The 15,568-nt window shown below is 35.9% G+C and overlaps 3 protein-coding genes across 4 annotated transcripts; 1 reads left to right on the forward strand and 2 right to left on the reverse strand.

Moving 5' to 3' along the window:
- Nucleotides 1-920: 920 nt before the first annotated feature.
- arl6ip4 (ADP-ribosylation factor-like 6 interacting protein 4) lies at nt 921-4,219 on the reverse strand. 2 transcript variants are annotated; one of them, XM_052555663.1, is made up of 6 exons: nt 4,058-4,219; nt 3,090-3,259; nt 2,459-2,734; nt 2,255-2,372; nt 1,470-1,539; nt 921-1,380 (listed from the first exon to the last, which is right to left on the reverse strand). In XM_052555663.1, exons 2-6 carry the CDS (start codon nt 3,217-3,219, stop codon nt 1,324-1,326), a joined length of 651 nt encoding a protein of 216 aa, XP_052411623.1. In that variant the 5' UTR covers nt 3,220-3,259; nt 4,058-4,219; the 3' UTR covers nt 921-1,323. The 2 variants fall into 2 exon arrangements, with proteins under 2 accessions (XP_052411623.1, XP_052411624.1); XM_052555664.1 differs by having other exon boundaries at nt 3,090-3,229; nt 4,058-4,199.
- A 325-nt stretch (nt 4,220-4,544) lies between these two features.
- mthfd2 (methylenetetrahydrofolate dehydrogenase (NADP+ dependent) 2, methenyltetrahydrofolate cyclohydrolase) lies at nt 4,545-10,708 on the reverse strand. The gene is made up of 8 exons (XM_052555656.1): nt 10,267-10,708; nt 8,680-8,864; nt 7,759-7,881; nt 7,126-7,278; nt 6,669-6,776; nt 6,467-6,559; nt 6,227-6,352; nt 4,545-5,497 (listed from the first exon to the last, which is right to left on the reverse strand). Exons 1-8 carry the CDS (start codon nt 10,350-10,352, stop codon nt 5,349-5,351), a joined length of 1,023 nt encoding a protein of 340 aa, XP_052411616.1. The 5' UTR covers nt 10,353-10,708; the 3' UTR covers nt 4,545-5,348.
- An 82-nt stretch (nt 10,709-10,790) lies between these two features.
- Nucleotides 10,791-15,323, forward strand: mob1a (MOB kinase activator 1A). The gene is made up of 6 exons (XM_052555662.1): nt 10,791-10,964; nt 11,355-11,521; nt 12,539-12,632; nt 14,153-14,286; nt 14,377-14,540; nt 14,618-15,323. Exons 1-6 carry the CDS (start codon nt 10,951-10,953, stop codon nt 14,693-14,695), a joined length of 651 nt encoding a protein of 216 aa, XP_052411622.1. The 5' UTR covers nt 10,791-10,950; the 3' UTR covers nt 14,696-15,323.
- The last annotated feature ends 245 nt before the right edge of the window (nt 15,324-15,568 follow it).

Raw genomic sequence — 15,568 nt, forward strand, 5'->3', positions numbered from 1 at the left:
AATTTGCGATGTTATTAAATTAAATTATTTAGTTTATACATAATTAGGGTGAATGCAGATGTGGGCAACTCTTTGTTAAATGTAATTTAGACACCTAGATGTTTTTTTTAAACTTTTTTACTTTATGTTATTACCTTTAACTTTATTTTTAATTCCATTTGTAGTATTTCAATTTGTATTCAGTCCAAATAATTTTTATTTCCAAGGTAGTCCGTTTCTTAAAACAATATTTTTTGTCAAATCTTTATTTGTATACATGTAGTATATGTTAGTACACAACATGTTATAAGTAACCCAAACAATATTTTTTATTTTTTTATGGTTTTTGAACATTGAACAGTACAGTGATAATATTGATAATTGTGATCATTTCGGTAACTATAATCATGATGGGACATTTCCATGCCATTTTATTTTTAATAACAATAACTATGTAAAATAATTCTCAGGGGGTAGTCCAGGTAAATAATTTAGGCAAAGGCGTTCAGCTGACAAAAATGTTTGAAAGCCTCTAATTTAGAGAAATAGTGTTCCTTTAATTAAAAACTATTGTTATGCTCTGAAAGTGTAAAGTTTCAATTTAACTAAAACAGTCAAAAAATTCATATTTGTATTTATTAGTACACTAACTTACATAAGTAATTGAATCAAATATTGAAAGCAGTTAAGATGAAGTTATGTTTAATTAAACAATGTATAAAAGTACCACTTAATTCATGTTGCTCACCTATTTTTGTTCCCCGATCTGAACGTATAAAGTGGATCTTAGTCAACAAGATCATTAAATTTAATCTCGCATGTGCCGACTGATCCATTGCATTGGGTCAATAAGTCAAATGAATGCACATATCTACAAATATATTCAAAATGTAGTGAATTAAGTTTTGATGCAATCCTTTTTTAAAGAAAGAAAACCAACATAATGTTTAAGAAACATATTTTATTAATGTTGCAGCAGTCCTCTGTAATACCATCGGCTGATATGAGATGATGAGCTTCAGTGGTAATGAATACTATCAGACTTAACAAATAAATTAGCCATTCACAAAGTCTTTCTTCATTAACAGATATACGAGATAAAGACTCTTCCTGCTTTGAATTTAAAGAAAGTCAAATAGTAAACAGTGATGACGTGAAGGGGTTAATTAGCCTCATTTGGTTGCAATGTTACAATGGATTTTCTGCCAAAACTAAATATTGTTCAGCTCTGTAACCTTTCAGTTCTGTAATATATATTCAATGGGGAAGAATATAAAAGAAAGTAAGAAAATGGTTGAATTCTTGTAGAAATGCAGGAGAAGGCTTTGAACGGACATGGACTTGCTACCTATTGATACCCAATCTGTTCTGGAAGGCATCACCATCTCCCTTAGTGGCTTTCTGTGTGAAAAACAAGAAAGAATGAGGACAAATTGAAATATTTTTCCTATATTTACAAAACATGAACAGACTGGTTCCTAAAGACGCACCTTGTTGATGTCCTTGTGCCGGTCCTTGCTGACAATTTCTTCTAAAACTTCCCCATCTCCTCTAATAAGCCTGTATGAAAGTTGATCAAGTTAATGTTTTACTATGTTTTATGCCCCTCAGGGATGTGTTCTCTCACCACTGCTCTTCTCCCTGTATACAAACGAATCACTGTCACGACAGTGGAGTCATTCAGAAACCTGGTTACCAGCATCTCTCAGGACCTGAAGTGGGACACTCCATTGTTAAAAAGGCCCAGCAGAGGTTGTACTTCCTTCACCAGCTGAAGAAATTCAGCCCGCCACAGGAGCTGCTGAAACAGTTCTACCCTACCATCACTGAGTCTGTCCTGTGTTCATAACTGTCTGGTTTGTTTCAGCTACAAAAATCAGACTACAGCGGACAGTCAGGAGTGCTGAGTTGATTATCTGTGCTCCTGTGCCCAGCTTCCAAGAACAGAGTGAGGAAAAGGGCTGAGAGAATCACTTTGGGCACCTCACACCCAGCACACTCTCTCTTCAAACTTTTAACAGCGCTACAGATCTCCAGATCACCTACCACCAGAACAGTCAGGCACTAGAACAGTTTTTTCCTGCAGGCTATAACATACTTGGGAATAAAGCTCTTTCAGACTTTCTGACTTCTGATATGAATGTATCTTGAAACGAAATCTTGAAAATTGGATTTCATTGGATTTTGTTTGCTGTTCACACATGCTAAATATCAGATCAGATTCCATTCAGATATGCACAAAAATCAGATTAGACCAAGTAGAGATTTAACACACCTGGTTCGTCCAGTCTCAGGGTCCAGGACCCGACGGATGACGCTTTGCCTGGCCTCATATTCTTCCTTTGTCATTGGTCTCTTGGTGCAAAAACTGTCCTTCTGTTCATCAGTCATGACTACAGTGAGAGAGAAATGTCATTTTATCTTCATATTAGATGTTCCTAGTGTATTTCCAGTGTGTAAAACGCAGGTGTGCACATACCGGGACCGTGTTCTTTAGCTTCTTCAATCTGCCAAGTCTTCAGGTATGTTTGAGTTGTTTCAACAGAAGCAGCATTTGATACAGAAGCTGCTGCTGCTCTTTCAGCTTTCAAAGCTAACTTCTTTTGCCGCTTCTTTTCCTTTTTCTCCTTTTTCTTTTCACGCTTCAGTTTTTTCGCTTCTTGCCGTTTCTTTTTTTTCTTGGTCTTTTTTTCTCTGGAGCTGGAAGATGATGAAGAAGAGCTGGAGGGACTTCTCCTTTTCCTCTTTTTTCTGTCTAATTGTGGATCAGAAGTGGGAGATGTGTTATATGTACAAGCGGTCACCACAAATACAGTATATTCATTTAGAAATACACAATCTACTAAATGCCTTCTGTTGTCTGATTGACAGTTCATACTTTTTTTGCAAGCAAAAGGCCTTTTAGTTAAACGTCCACTTTCAGGTTGTGTGTTTGCTATAAAATATTTACTTAAGTTTACGAGGTAAATGTTATATATTTTTTTTATATTTCAACATAAACACATACTGGACTGAAGCATTTTAAGTTTACTTGATTAACCATTCATCATTTTTAGAAATATCAGGTTAAAATGTGAGGATGCTATACAGAGAGCAGCACTTTTCCTTACCAGAGGAACGCTCATGTCTCTTTTGAGGGCTTGGACTGGATTTCCTGGCACTTGATGATGACAAGCTTCTGGATTTGCTCTCATCTCTGTGTCTGCTCTTAGACCTGCTATCAGCATCACTCCCCCCCATGAGTAATGATCTAGTTGTTCAAGGTAGTCTTGTTTTGTTACTGTTTTAAAACAATATGATGTTGTTAAAAATTCAGATTAAAAACACCACGATAGTGCAATGTATAGCAAATATGGAATGCCGAATACATAATCCTGCTTCCACCACAGAATAAAAAAAAAAAAAAAAAATTAAAAAAGGGTAATTGCTTCTTTTTCCTCGCACTTAAGAGAATTCAGATTTTCGCGATAATTGGATTTTTCTTTTTCTTTTGCACCCTCAGATTCCAGATTTTAAAATAGTTGTGTCTCAGCCAAATGTTGTCCTACCCTAAAAAAAAGAAGAAGAACTATTTTAGCTTTTTAGCAATGAGTGCAATTGTGGGGCGGAGCAACGCGACAAGCCACACCCCAAAATGTAGGCATCGAGCAAATACCAGTACATATAAAACAAATTAGTGTTCATCAATCTCATAAGCGTCTCCTCACGTCATGAAACAGCCTACTACAGCTTGTTACAAGAAACTCAAGTAAGAAGACCACTCGTGAATGTTACACCTGGCCAAGTAAAAGTAAAGTTCAGCATGTCTTCTGTGCTGCCACCTTACGTTTCGGAGAAAAGTGAAACCGCGAGGACCTTGTTTTAATCTCGGCTAGTGTTTTCTAAGACAATTTAAAATCACAAACAACGCTTAAAAACCACAGCACTACCGCACGTGTGTGTACTGAGAGAGACCATGAGCTGCAGAAGACCCGCAGAGCATTAACAGTTACATCTCCTCCATCTGATATCAAATGACGCCAGCACATTCTTCATCTTTCTAATTGTGACTCCGTAAACTTAGCCAGTTAATACTTACTTGTTCACCAATTCAGAACGTTTTCTTTCTGCTTTGTAAGACCTTTAAATCAGTAGTTTGTACGTCTGCACACTTCAGTCACATGAAACCACAGACGTATATTAGATCTATTCACGAAACAACAAATCCATGCCGGAAATCCGCTTTCGTCATCTTTTCAAAATAAAAGATCTCGCTCATTAAAAATAAATAAATAACACAACACTAAACATATGTGTTAAATAAACTGTAGTATATATTTAATGATGTGCTTTAAATGTAAATGTTTGCATCAGGTGGACGCATTTATCCAAAGTGACTTACATTGTATTCAAGCAATGCATTTTACCGCTTCATGCAAAACCTTATTCTACTGTTTGAACTACAGGAATAATAATACATATTCATTAAATAAATAAAAATGCAACCATACCAACTGCTAGATTTTAACAAAAAAAGTCATTTAGCGACTCAAATATAAACAGCCTCACATGATTCAAATAATACATCAGTTTACATATGATACATTTATTGTAGTGCTTTAAAAGGCATTACATGTTAATATGCAAAACAATTGTGATTTCAATAAGACTGAGCATGTCAATATTAATAAAGCTTGAAAAAGAATAAAAAAGCACCAATCTAGCAAAGCTTTTTCATCTAAATACAGCCAAATTTCCTCTCATTCTCTGAGAGTTCTGCATTTCCCTAACAATGGCACCATTATCATCGCTCTTTGTACCCTCAGAGTCCAGATGGGGGAAGAAATAAAATTAAAGAAGCGTTTGCTCAATTCAGTCACAAATATTCCTTAGATGAATGAACTATAGTTGCAAAGGTTATTTGGTCAGTTATCTTGCATGCTGATTCACAAGTATTGACCAGTATTGACACGTGACTCATTCCACAGCTCCACATCAGTGCTTCAGGAACACTGACTTGCGTTGATTTAGATTGTTCACATTTCTTACGTGTTTCTTTATGAATAAATATGCTGCAAAATGTCTGGCAATCTTCTATAATAATACTTAAACATACAAAAAGCAAAGCTGAAAAAGCAGGGCTGTAACAGTGAAAACAAAAGTGAAACTTGTGTTTAATGCTTGGCCATGTAACTGAAAAATATACATGTATGTCTGGTTTAAGATCCGAATGAAAAAGCACATTCATGTCCTTAAACCTTTAAATATATTTAACTAGACTATAGAAAGCAAAAATAGCCATTACAATTTTTTTTCCCCCACTAGTAGACCACAAAATCAAGTCTAAGGGAAGCACAGTGTGGAATGTGCAGGAGTTGAAAATGAGGACGTTATGAGGACGCTGCCATTCGAACACGTTGAGGGGGGGTTAAAATGACATTTTTTGCTGCCTTGATTGTATTTTTCATTAGCATGGCTACGGTCATGGGTCCAACACCACCTGGAACTGGAGTAATGTAGCTGGCTTTCTTTTTAACACCTGTAAAGACATATCAAAAGTGATTAAAACACAAACTAGATGTGTAAACGTTGATTAAAATTTTGGATTTAGGCTTGAGAAAACCTTGTCTGAAAGTTTGAAATTACTCAGAAAAGCTTGACATTTGAAAGTTTCTCTGACAAGTGAGAAAAAAAGTGAAATATAGCTAGGTGGTCTTAACTACTATGTACTTACATTTATATAAATCATTTTAACACACTGTTTGCATGATTTTACATGTTGCAAGAATGTTTCTAGCCAGATTGCAGTCGACATGTTTCTAACGTCAACACATTGCTAACGTTTTAACAACATGTTTCTAGCATGATGTTGCTAAAATGCTTCTAACATTAATTAGTACACTGCTTGCATGTGTTCGCACATCTCTAACATCAACATTAGCTTTAACGTTTAAACATGTTGCTCTGATGATTTAGCACATTGCTAAGCATGTTACATTGTTATCATGTTTTAGCATTTTACTATTATGATTTAACACTAATCAATGGAAGTCAACAGAAATTCAAACAATAATCTTAATTTCTTAAAATCCAAAAAACAGGCTAAATTAAAGGCAGATGTTCAATGTTTAGATATCCCAAACTAGAATGTCTGAGGAATATACAGTAAAGTGCAAGCAACAACAATTATTTGAACCGAGAATATCAGAAAAGCTTTTATCCTGTTATTACACCAGTCACAGTACTACTAGTTGCACTTCCTTCTAACCTTCAAAGTCCACGTCACCAACAAGTCTGTTTTTTCCAGTCAAGGGGTCCAGTATTCTGTTGATTCCAACATCTATAACTGCTGCACCCTCCTTTATCATATCAGCAGTGATGAGGTTGGGAATACCTGAAGGGAGTTAACAGTGTTTGTGACCTGGGTCCCTGTGAGAACCCCCCAATGATATACAGAGTGCTAAATGGACATCAAATGAGGGTTTAATTAGCAAATTGAAATTTGAACCTGCAGCAGCAACGATAATGTCAGCGATCTGAGTGTGCTGACGGAGTTGTTCTTTGGGAGTGTAACGGTGGGAGATGGTCACTGTGGCATCACCTGAAACAAAAAGGCATGATGCTTTATACTAATTGCCTTATATGACCAAAGCTTGTCAGAACTGCACACAAATAATTTTGCTTCGTCTCTACTCTTCTCACAGACTCACCTCCTGGCCTTTCATGTCTGCCGTCTGTGTGAAGCAGCATTGCAATGGGCATCCCAACGTTCTTGGAGCGACCAGCAACCACCACATTCTTACCCAGCGTCTGTATGCCTATGACAAAAGACAGGTTGAGTCAGCTTAACAAACATTCACTGCCACACTGAATACAATCTGCACATTGAATATACAATAATGTTGCACACTGTATTTCTGAAATGCAAGTTAATCTCACAGAGCAGAGAGTTTGTGAGAAGCATTTACTGTAAACTGAACTGCTTTGAATGGTCCTAGATGGTTGCTTTCTGTCTCAAGTCTCTATTTGGGTGTCTCTTTCAATCCATGTCTACGGGATTTGTTCACTGATTTTAATATCTGCATCTGATTGCTTAGAATGGTAATAGCAGACCTAAACTAACTGCTGGGGTTCAAATGATGCTGTATTAAGTAATGGGCTTTTCACCTGTGCGTTTGATAATCTCCCAAACCCCCCAAGGAGTAGCAGGCAGCATAGTCGACTGATCCAGACACATGCGACCAACATTGACCACATGGAAACCATCAACATCTTTCCCTGGGCACACGGCATTGCATACACGTCGCTCATCAATGTGATCTGTGTATGAGAGGAAGCCACTTAACCACAACTTGAGGATCCCACAATATAATTAATAAATGACATCATTCTGTCTTTTGAACTCTAGTTCAATCTGGAATAAACATAACTGGACAAAGCTAACTGGTCAAAAATCATTTGAAATGAGCATCAGGTCTCACATTAAGCTTTAAACCAGGGGTGTCAAACTCAGTTTCTGAAGGACCACAGCTCTGCAGAGTTTACTTCCATCACACATACCCATCTATTTCTCAAATAAGCCTGAAGGCCCTGATTAGTTGGATCAGGTGTGTTTAGTTAGGGTTGGAACTAAACCACAGGGCCGTGGCCCTCCAGAAACAGAGTTTAACACCCCTGCCTTAAAACCAAATGCAATTGTTTTTAAAAACCCAGTTCACAACACTGACAATGCAAAATGTCCAATAACCAACAACTATGAGAAACTACATCAGCACAGCTTTAGCTTTTCTGTTAACCTACCAGGAAGTGGTAGCTGTACCAGCAGACCGTCTACTCTGTGGTCTGAGTTGAGTTTCTCAATAAGGTCAAGTAGCTCCCCTTCACTGGTACTGGAAGGTTTCAGGATGGTCTCGCTACTAATGCCTACAGATAGTAAGAGAGAGCAGTGATACAACAACAAGTACATATATGTATTAAATAAAAATGTATAAATATAGTTTATGCACTTATAAAAAAGCATTTATGCCAGCAGGTCCCAAAGTGCAACTCTAGTCATATTTGCTTGTATAGACCCAGAGTGTAAGGTCCTGTAAGGTGTCACATGTACACTCAAAATAGACTTGCATACTGTATCCAGCCAAGAGTGGAAAGTGACACCTATCGCTTACATATTACAGCAATACTGCTGTAATGGCTGCTTTTCATTTTCATTGACTATACCTTCCAATTCATCCATTTCATTAAAAAAAGTAATTCAAATTTAAATTTTGTAAAGACATTTATATGTAGGCATATCTACAAATCATAAAAAGACACAAACGTAATCCGTATTAATTGAGAGGTTTAAATGTTGATCAACACACATACAGCACAACAAATACGGTTTTCAGAAGTTTGTACTTTCATCTTTGAAGGGCCAAATGGGACGACTGGGATTTCAATGGAAATACAGATATCTCTTATGTTTAATTAAAAATATCTGATTTTGTTTTCAAAGAACAAAGGTTTAATAATAAAAATTTTCATTTATGGATGAACTAACCCTTTAATCCTTTATATAAAAAGATTATGAAAAATCAGAAAAGCAATTTTAACTGGTAGATAAACAACATTTCACTTTAGTGAGCTGTGAAGAAGAAAGGCTTGTCACTAATTACTATTTTACAACCGATTTTGAATGAACAGGAAATTACTCCCATCTGGCACTGGAACGCATCTTACCCACTTCTGCTGCTGCTCGGGTTTTATTGAGAACGTACGAGTGACTGGCTGGATTGTCACCCACTAACACTACACTCAGGTGAGGTCTTCGGTTTCCAGAAGCAACCCAATCCTCCACGTCATCACGTGCCTCGTGGCGGATTTGCCGTGCCAGTTTCCTGCCGGAGATGATCACAGCCTCTTGTCTGGAAGATAAAACCGTGAGGATTGGAGGGGCAAAAATTCACTGCAAATAACTACAAATCTGCTTCTGCTCTGGCCAACATTGAGCCAAATAAGTATGGAAGAATATAATTGAAAAATATCATTTTTCTGTGGAATTTATATGTTCATACAGAGTCCTCCAACAGTCCAGATACCTACAACTGACACTGGGAAAGATAAGCGCTGTGTGCTGTCATGATAGACTACAGTCTAAATAAAGACATATGGACAATAACTGAAGATAACAGGACACTTCGTCAGAAAATAAAGTGCTTTGGAGAAAAGTTTCTTCTAAATTATTAAACATTAATGTAGGGGCCTTGATTACATGTCAATAAAAACGTAAATTTTAAAGATAATTCTCAATTCAGATTTCCTAAGGCATAAAATAATAATCCACAAGTCAATTTTCAGTAATGATGATCATTTGTTTTCATTTTTTTAATGCAAGGCACTAAAACCAGTTTTGGATATTCTCGAAACATTACAAACTGTGTGTAATTCTTCTATATAGCATGTTTCATTCAGAAGAAACTGCACCGTACTAGTCACTAGAAGGTTATGGGTTCGAATCCCGGAGAATGCATTAACTGATAAAACGTATACTATGAATGAAATCTACGTTTATTTTGCGTAAATCTAAACGATAAATGACTGATCTTTAACCATAACAATTATTGCTAACTATAGAAGATAAAAATAAAAACAAATACAAAAACACTGATTTCTTAATCTTGAGGTTAAAAAAAGGACAACGCTAATATGCATACTAATACATGTTTTCTTTTTTACTTTTTCAAACTTTGTTACACGGGGGGAATTAAATGCATGGCTGCTAGTATGCGGCTTAATTGAAGACATCTCAATCAGTCAAGTCATGTGTAGAAAATTTAGTCAGCATCGTTAAATGAATCTCATTAAATCACTGGCCACGCGGAGCATAAATGAAACGGGTATGTGCTGAATTTGAGCAATCATGCACAACGATCCCGAGACAGCATGAGAGGAAACTCGACACTTGAGCACTACTGCAAATTAACAGAGAGGGGTCTCTCTGCCGAAACTTGACGCCCGGCTGCATGCAAGCGGTTTATGACATTACATCAGCCGGGAGCGAGCCGCTCGGGGGCGCGCAGTGAACTGAACAATTACACCGGCATTGGTTACATAACTAACACATAGAGAGAGAAGTAGCAGATGACATGTTTTACACCGAAACTAAGTTTAATCTATTGAGATGATTACAATTGATAAATAGTAACAGTTCCGCTGTAACGTTACATGACAACCAATTTAACGAGCGCGGACCAGACCCCAGTGACATTCAGCCCGCGCTTATTCTGTCTCAACGACAGTAATGTTAGACAGCCCTCGAACACTTACCGTGAAGATGACAAATGAAAACTACACGCCTGATTGTGAGAATGCCGGTACAGTTTCCGCAATGCCCGGAGTGTAACGTTAGCCATTGGTGGGTAGTATAAATAATAAAATGTAAAAAATATTGAAAGCAGCTAAATCGCACCTATGCGACCCAAAACAGACTGGGTGGAAATAAGGCAGAAAGATGTGCACACTAAAAATTCAGGATCAGTTTATAACCCCGTTGTCCCGTGCGTGGCTGTAACGTCACAATCCTCACGGATTGTCACGCCTCACGTTACCGCCCCTTGACCGACACGCGCATACTCGGTATAACTACAAGGTTTTAGCTGCCAGGGGAATTATTTTTTTATTTTTTTATTTGATTAGTTTCACTAATAATTTTCTAGAAAGTGTAGTCATAAGTACCGAGTAATTGTAACAATATTCGATACGTATAAATGAGGAAGTTTGCACGTACCCACGCGCTTTATTTCTGGTGACATGGCACTCGCAGGGAACCAATCGTAGACATTTCCTGAGTCTTTCCGTCTACGCCTACTTCTATCTTTCGTCTGTATGTAAAACATCGAACTCCGAATAGTACTTATAAATGGTGTTTAGTGGCCTTTGAGGATTCACTTTATAGCAGTAGCAGTTCGCATTGCCTTCTAAAATTTGTTTTGAAGAGGGAAAAAGCCGGAGATGAGTTTCTTATTGTAAGTATTTTTCGCCGCTGCAACAGTATGTTAACTTTTTCTTTCTGGCCATAATCGTGTATTACTGATATATTACCAAGCAGCTGTATATTCCCAGAAGAATTAGTAATATGTAAGCACATCCATAAAAAAAAAAATTAAACTAATAACATCTGCTCGCGCTGAAAATACTGAACTTTCAACATTTCCGGTTTATATGTCTGTTCCTGTTTAGCATGAAAACTTCGACACAGCTTGTTTTGAAGTTTAAATTGCCCCCCCCCCCCCCCCCCTACACTTTTTAAATTCTTCCACTCGTGCTATGTTTATTATATTGTTTGTAGTCAGTTTAGTCTCTGCGCTTTTCTAGTACACTTGATTGGTGTGACACAATGTGACTTTGTGTCGTAGTGGAGGCCGTTCATCAAAGACTTTCAAGCCCAAGAAGAACATCCCAGAAGGCTCTCATCAGTATGAGCTGCTGAAACATGCAGAGGCCACCTTAGGAAGCGGAAACCTCCGGGCTGCTGTGATGTTACCAGAGGGAGAGGACCTCAACGAGTGGATTGCGGTTAATTGTGAGGCTTTCTTTATTAATCAATACAAATTTACATTAACTTGCATATGGAAGCCTACAATACATATCAGTGTGTACGTATTTATACACATAATTACATCTCCAGTAATATCTCTAAGTGAACATGTTTACTCGTATGCTTCAAGTAGTACAAAATAAAAACATTATAAAAGAACTATAACAAAATAAGTATAAAATGAAAGTTTAGATAAAACAACACGGGCTTCTTTATTTAAAATAGCATGTTCTTTACCTTTAAGAAAGAGATTTGCATCCTAAAGTAAATTTTAATGCATAAGGTGGTTTTATACCACTTAAATTTGTGTGAATGATATTTACCCATGATAAGGTTTATGTTGACCTATCTTTGGCATTCTTGAAAGACCATCAACAAACCAAAAATATGAAATAAATCAAATGAAGGATTGCTAGTCTCAATGTTTAGCCGGATAAAAAGAACCTGCTAGAACTGCAGTATGACTGAACCAAAAAGAAAGAAACGCTTGACAGTTTCAGGCTTTTTTAAACCGAATCCACAAAAATCTATTACAAAGCTAAATCTTTTTCCATAACAGTTCAGCTGCTAGAAAAAAACATTGTTATTGATTTGAAACTGTATGTCCTTAATTTTTGGTCAAATTGGTCATTTAAAACCACTTTTGTTTATTTAAAAGTGAAAGCGGAAGTGAAGTGACGTGATGTGTGGTGAACAATACTTGGAATTTGTGCTCTGCATTTAACCCGTACGAGTGCATGCACACACAGCAGTGAACACACACACACACACCTGGAGCAGTGTATCAATGATAACAATGTATCGGCATCAAATACTTTTGATGGTACATTTAAATCAGAAAATAAAAATGACATTACTTTTAGACTTTTTTTATCACCAATGAACACGCTGCCAATCTTCAACTCCGATACCTTTCAATTGTGTCAACCGTGAGTCTGTGTGTGTAAGTAGTTTTGAGAAAACAAATGATGGAGTCAATTAATTCATATGTCTTTATTTCAGCTGTGGACTTTTTCAACCAGATCAACATGCTCTATGGCACAATCACTGAATTTTGCACAGAAACTAACTGCCCTGTCATGTCTGCGGGGCCAAGGTAAAATAAAATAGCTTCTTTTCAGTTCTTTAGAATTTTCACTTAATCTTGTGCTGTACTGAAAATCCTTCACCTGTTTTGGTTTTTCATTATGCTATATTATCACAGATTGTTGAATTCAGTTTTTATTGAATTTTTTTATTGAAAGTTTTTTGTTCAAATAGCACAAGTTTTGTATCTCTTTTTGGAACTGATTGATCGTCCCCCTTGTTAATATGAGTTTATGCAAGTTTTAAGTGAACATTGCCAAAATAATCCACGAATAATGCTTTATCATTCAAAAACTGAGGTGCACAAGCTCAGATCAGTGAGGCAGCCAATCAATCAGTTCCAAAAATATATACAAAACCTGTGCTAATTAAAAGAAAACAAGTTGATGGAAAAAATTTTATGGTGATAATATAGCATCACAAGAAATTTTATTTGTCCTAGAACACCAAAAGTTTTACAAGGCAGGAAAAAAAAAATTCCATGTCCAAAATACTGTCATAAAACTTGGGAGTACGGACTCAAGTTTGGTCTCATTTTAAAGAAAACCCTTGACAGATTATTGTTGAAGTTAAAAAAAGTTAAAACCAAAACATTTATAGAGGTTTAAATTTATGAAAATGATTTATGAGCCATCTTTTATATAAAATATATATTTTCTAAAACATGTTGAACATAAAAATTGCTAGAAAATCAAAGCCATAAGGCTCAAAAAGTTGTGTCCCAAATTTGAGGTTGATAACTAAAAAAATGAGCTTTTAGTAAGATTTTTGTTTGGGTCCAGTACCAAACTTTTCCCATTAGATGGCATACACAGCGGTTGGATTTGTGATTCGCAGTACATTTTTCTCGTTCTCAAACATTACAGGAACACACTTTTTTTTTTAAGGACACATACCACCCGCTCAATTATAGCTGCATAATTTAGTCAACTGGCTCTTTAATACAGCAAAAGCAGAAAGTGAAGTGAGAAAATGGCACCATCTGGTAATAAAAAAAAAAAAAAAAAAGAAAAAATATATTTGAAGTCTTTCCAACAAAATGATAACAAAGACTGCATCATTTTAGAGTTAAATGGCCCTGGGAGGAACTATTTTTTTTTGTACCTAGTGTAAAATTATTTATTAAAAGAAAAGAGGGAAATATAAAAATATATGAAAATATAAAAATACACACCTGTGCAAAAATGTATGCAGTTACACAGGTAAAATGATAAAAAAAAAAAAAAAACATTTTGAAAAGGACAAAAATGTCCATACTATGGCACTAGGGTTAAGGGAAGTTGTTAAAAAGTCAAAGCTAGCAAGTTTTAGTCCAGTGTGATAATGTTCACTAGCATTTTCAGGAAAAAGAAAATCCTCTACGGATCAGAATGACTAGAATACAACATGAGGTTTAAATAAGATATACAATTTTGAAATTGATTAGGCTGAAAAATATTCTGCCTTGTTCATTAAAACTAGAAATGTTTATAAACTGTTATTATAACATTATAACTATTTTGTCTGAAATGTAATTGCTTTTTCATAAAGGTATGAATATCACTGGGCAGACGGCACCAACATCAAAAAACCCATCAAGTGTTCTGCTCCCAAATACATTGACTACTTGATGACCTGGGTTCAGGATCAGCTGGATGATGAAACTCTCTTCCCGTCTAAGATTGGTTTGTTTGATTCCATTTCTTATTAATCGTTTTACAACGTAAGCTTGTCATAAACGCTCTCTCATTTATTGGACTTTTTAATCCCTGCAGGCGTTCCTTTCCCGAAGAACTTTATGTCAGTGGCAAAGACTATACTGAAGCGTCTGTTCAGGGTTTATGCTCATATTTACCATCAGCATTTTGACTCGGTCATGCAGCTTCAGGAGGAAGCTCATCTGAACACCTCCTTCAAGCATTTTATCTTCTTTGTACAGGTCAGTGCTTTAACACACATGTCTAAATTGTTTGGTCAGTGCTCTTGAACTGATTACAATTTTTACTTTTTTTTTAGGAGTTCAATCTCATTGATCGCAGAGAGCTGGCACCCCTGCAGGATCTTATTGAGAAACTAGGCAGCAAGGATAGATAGACACTGATATGAATAACATATTGGTCAGCCTTAATGCATTTTCCAGAAAGCCTTTCTTATTGTCCTGTCCATTTTTTGATTGTCTTCGTTGTTTCTCAGCTGTGCTTCCTGAAGCTCATGGAAGTTGTCGTCCTGAAAACTCTTGATTTATGTGCAGCTTTTCTGTTTTTTTTTTTTTTTTCTGTTGTCAGTATTACACTGTAGGTCTTTTTTTTATGTGTTTGTGATGGATGGGGCTATAAAACAAATATCAGAGTTTAGTTATGATGGAAGTAAAAATAAAACCATGATTTTTAGTCAGTACTTTTATAATGTGTGAACAAGAAACTAAGATGTATTGGAGGAAGGGATCAATATTAAAAAAAATTATTTTTATTTTTTATTATTGTTTTGTACTAGTTTAAAGACAAAAAATATTTTGGATGTTTTCGTTTCTGTGTGGCTGCATAATTCAACAGTGAAGATTATCATGGGACTCTTTAGTTGTAGCCGAATCTCAAGAGATTTTAGATTTAGACTTTTAAGCAGTATTTCATGCATAATGAAAGCATTTAGTTTTTCCTTTTTTATTTTGTTTCTACTCACAATAAATACTTTCTACCATGTTTATAATCAGATTTTTAAAAGCCTTTTGTCTTGTTAATGTTTAGGTTGTAGCCAACGAATTTTAGTAAAAATTCCCAAATGTCATTTTAAACAACAAAATGGTTATTTTGTTAATACTTTTTCAACGTTTTGTCTGATTTTTTTAGTTTGTTTGCGTTTTCATGAGTTACACTGTATTTTGCATTCTTTGTATTAGACAGCTTATAAAAAAATGCACTATAAGAATTATTGTAGTAAAATCATTTGTTCTTTTTTTAACGATGTTGT

Source organism: Carassius gibelio, chromosome B5, assembly GCF_023724105.1.
Source record: "Carassius gibelio isolate Cgi1373 ecotype wild population from Czech Republic chromosome B5, carGib1.2-hapl.c, whole genome shotgun sequence".
Lineage (NCBI taxonomy): Eukaryota > Metazoa > Chordata > Actinopteri > Cypriniformes > Cyprinidae > Carassius > Carassius gibelio.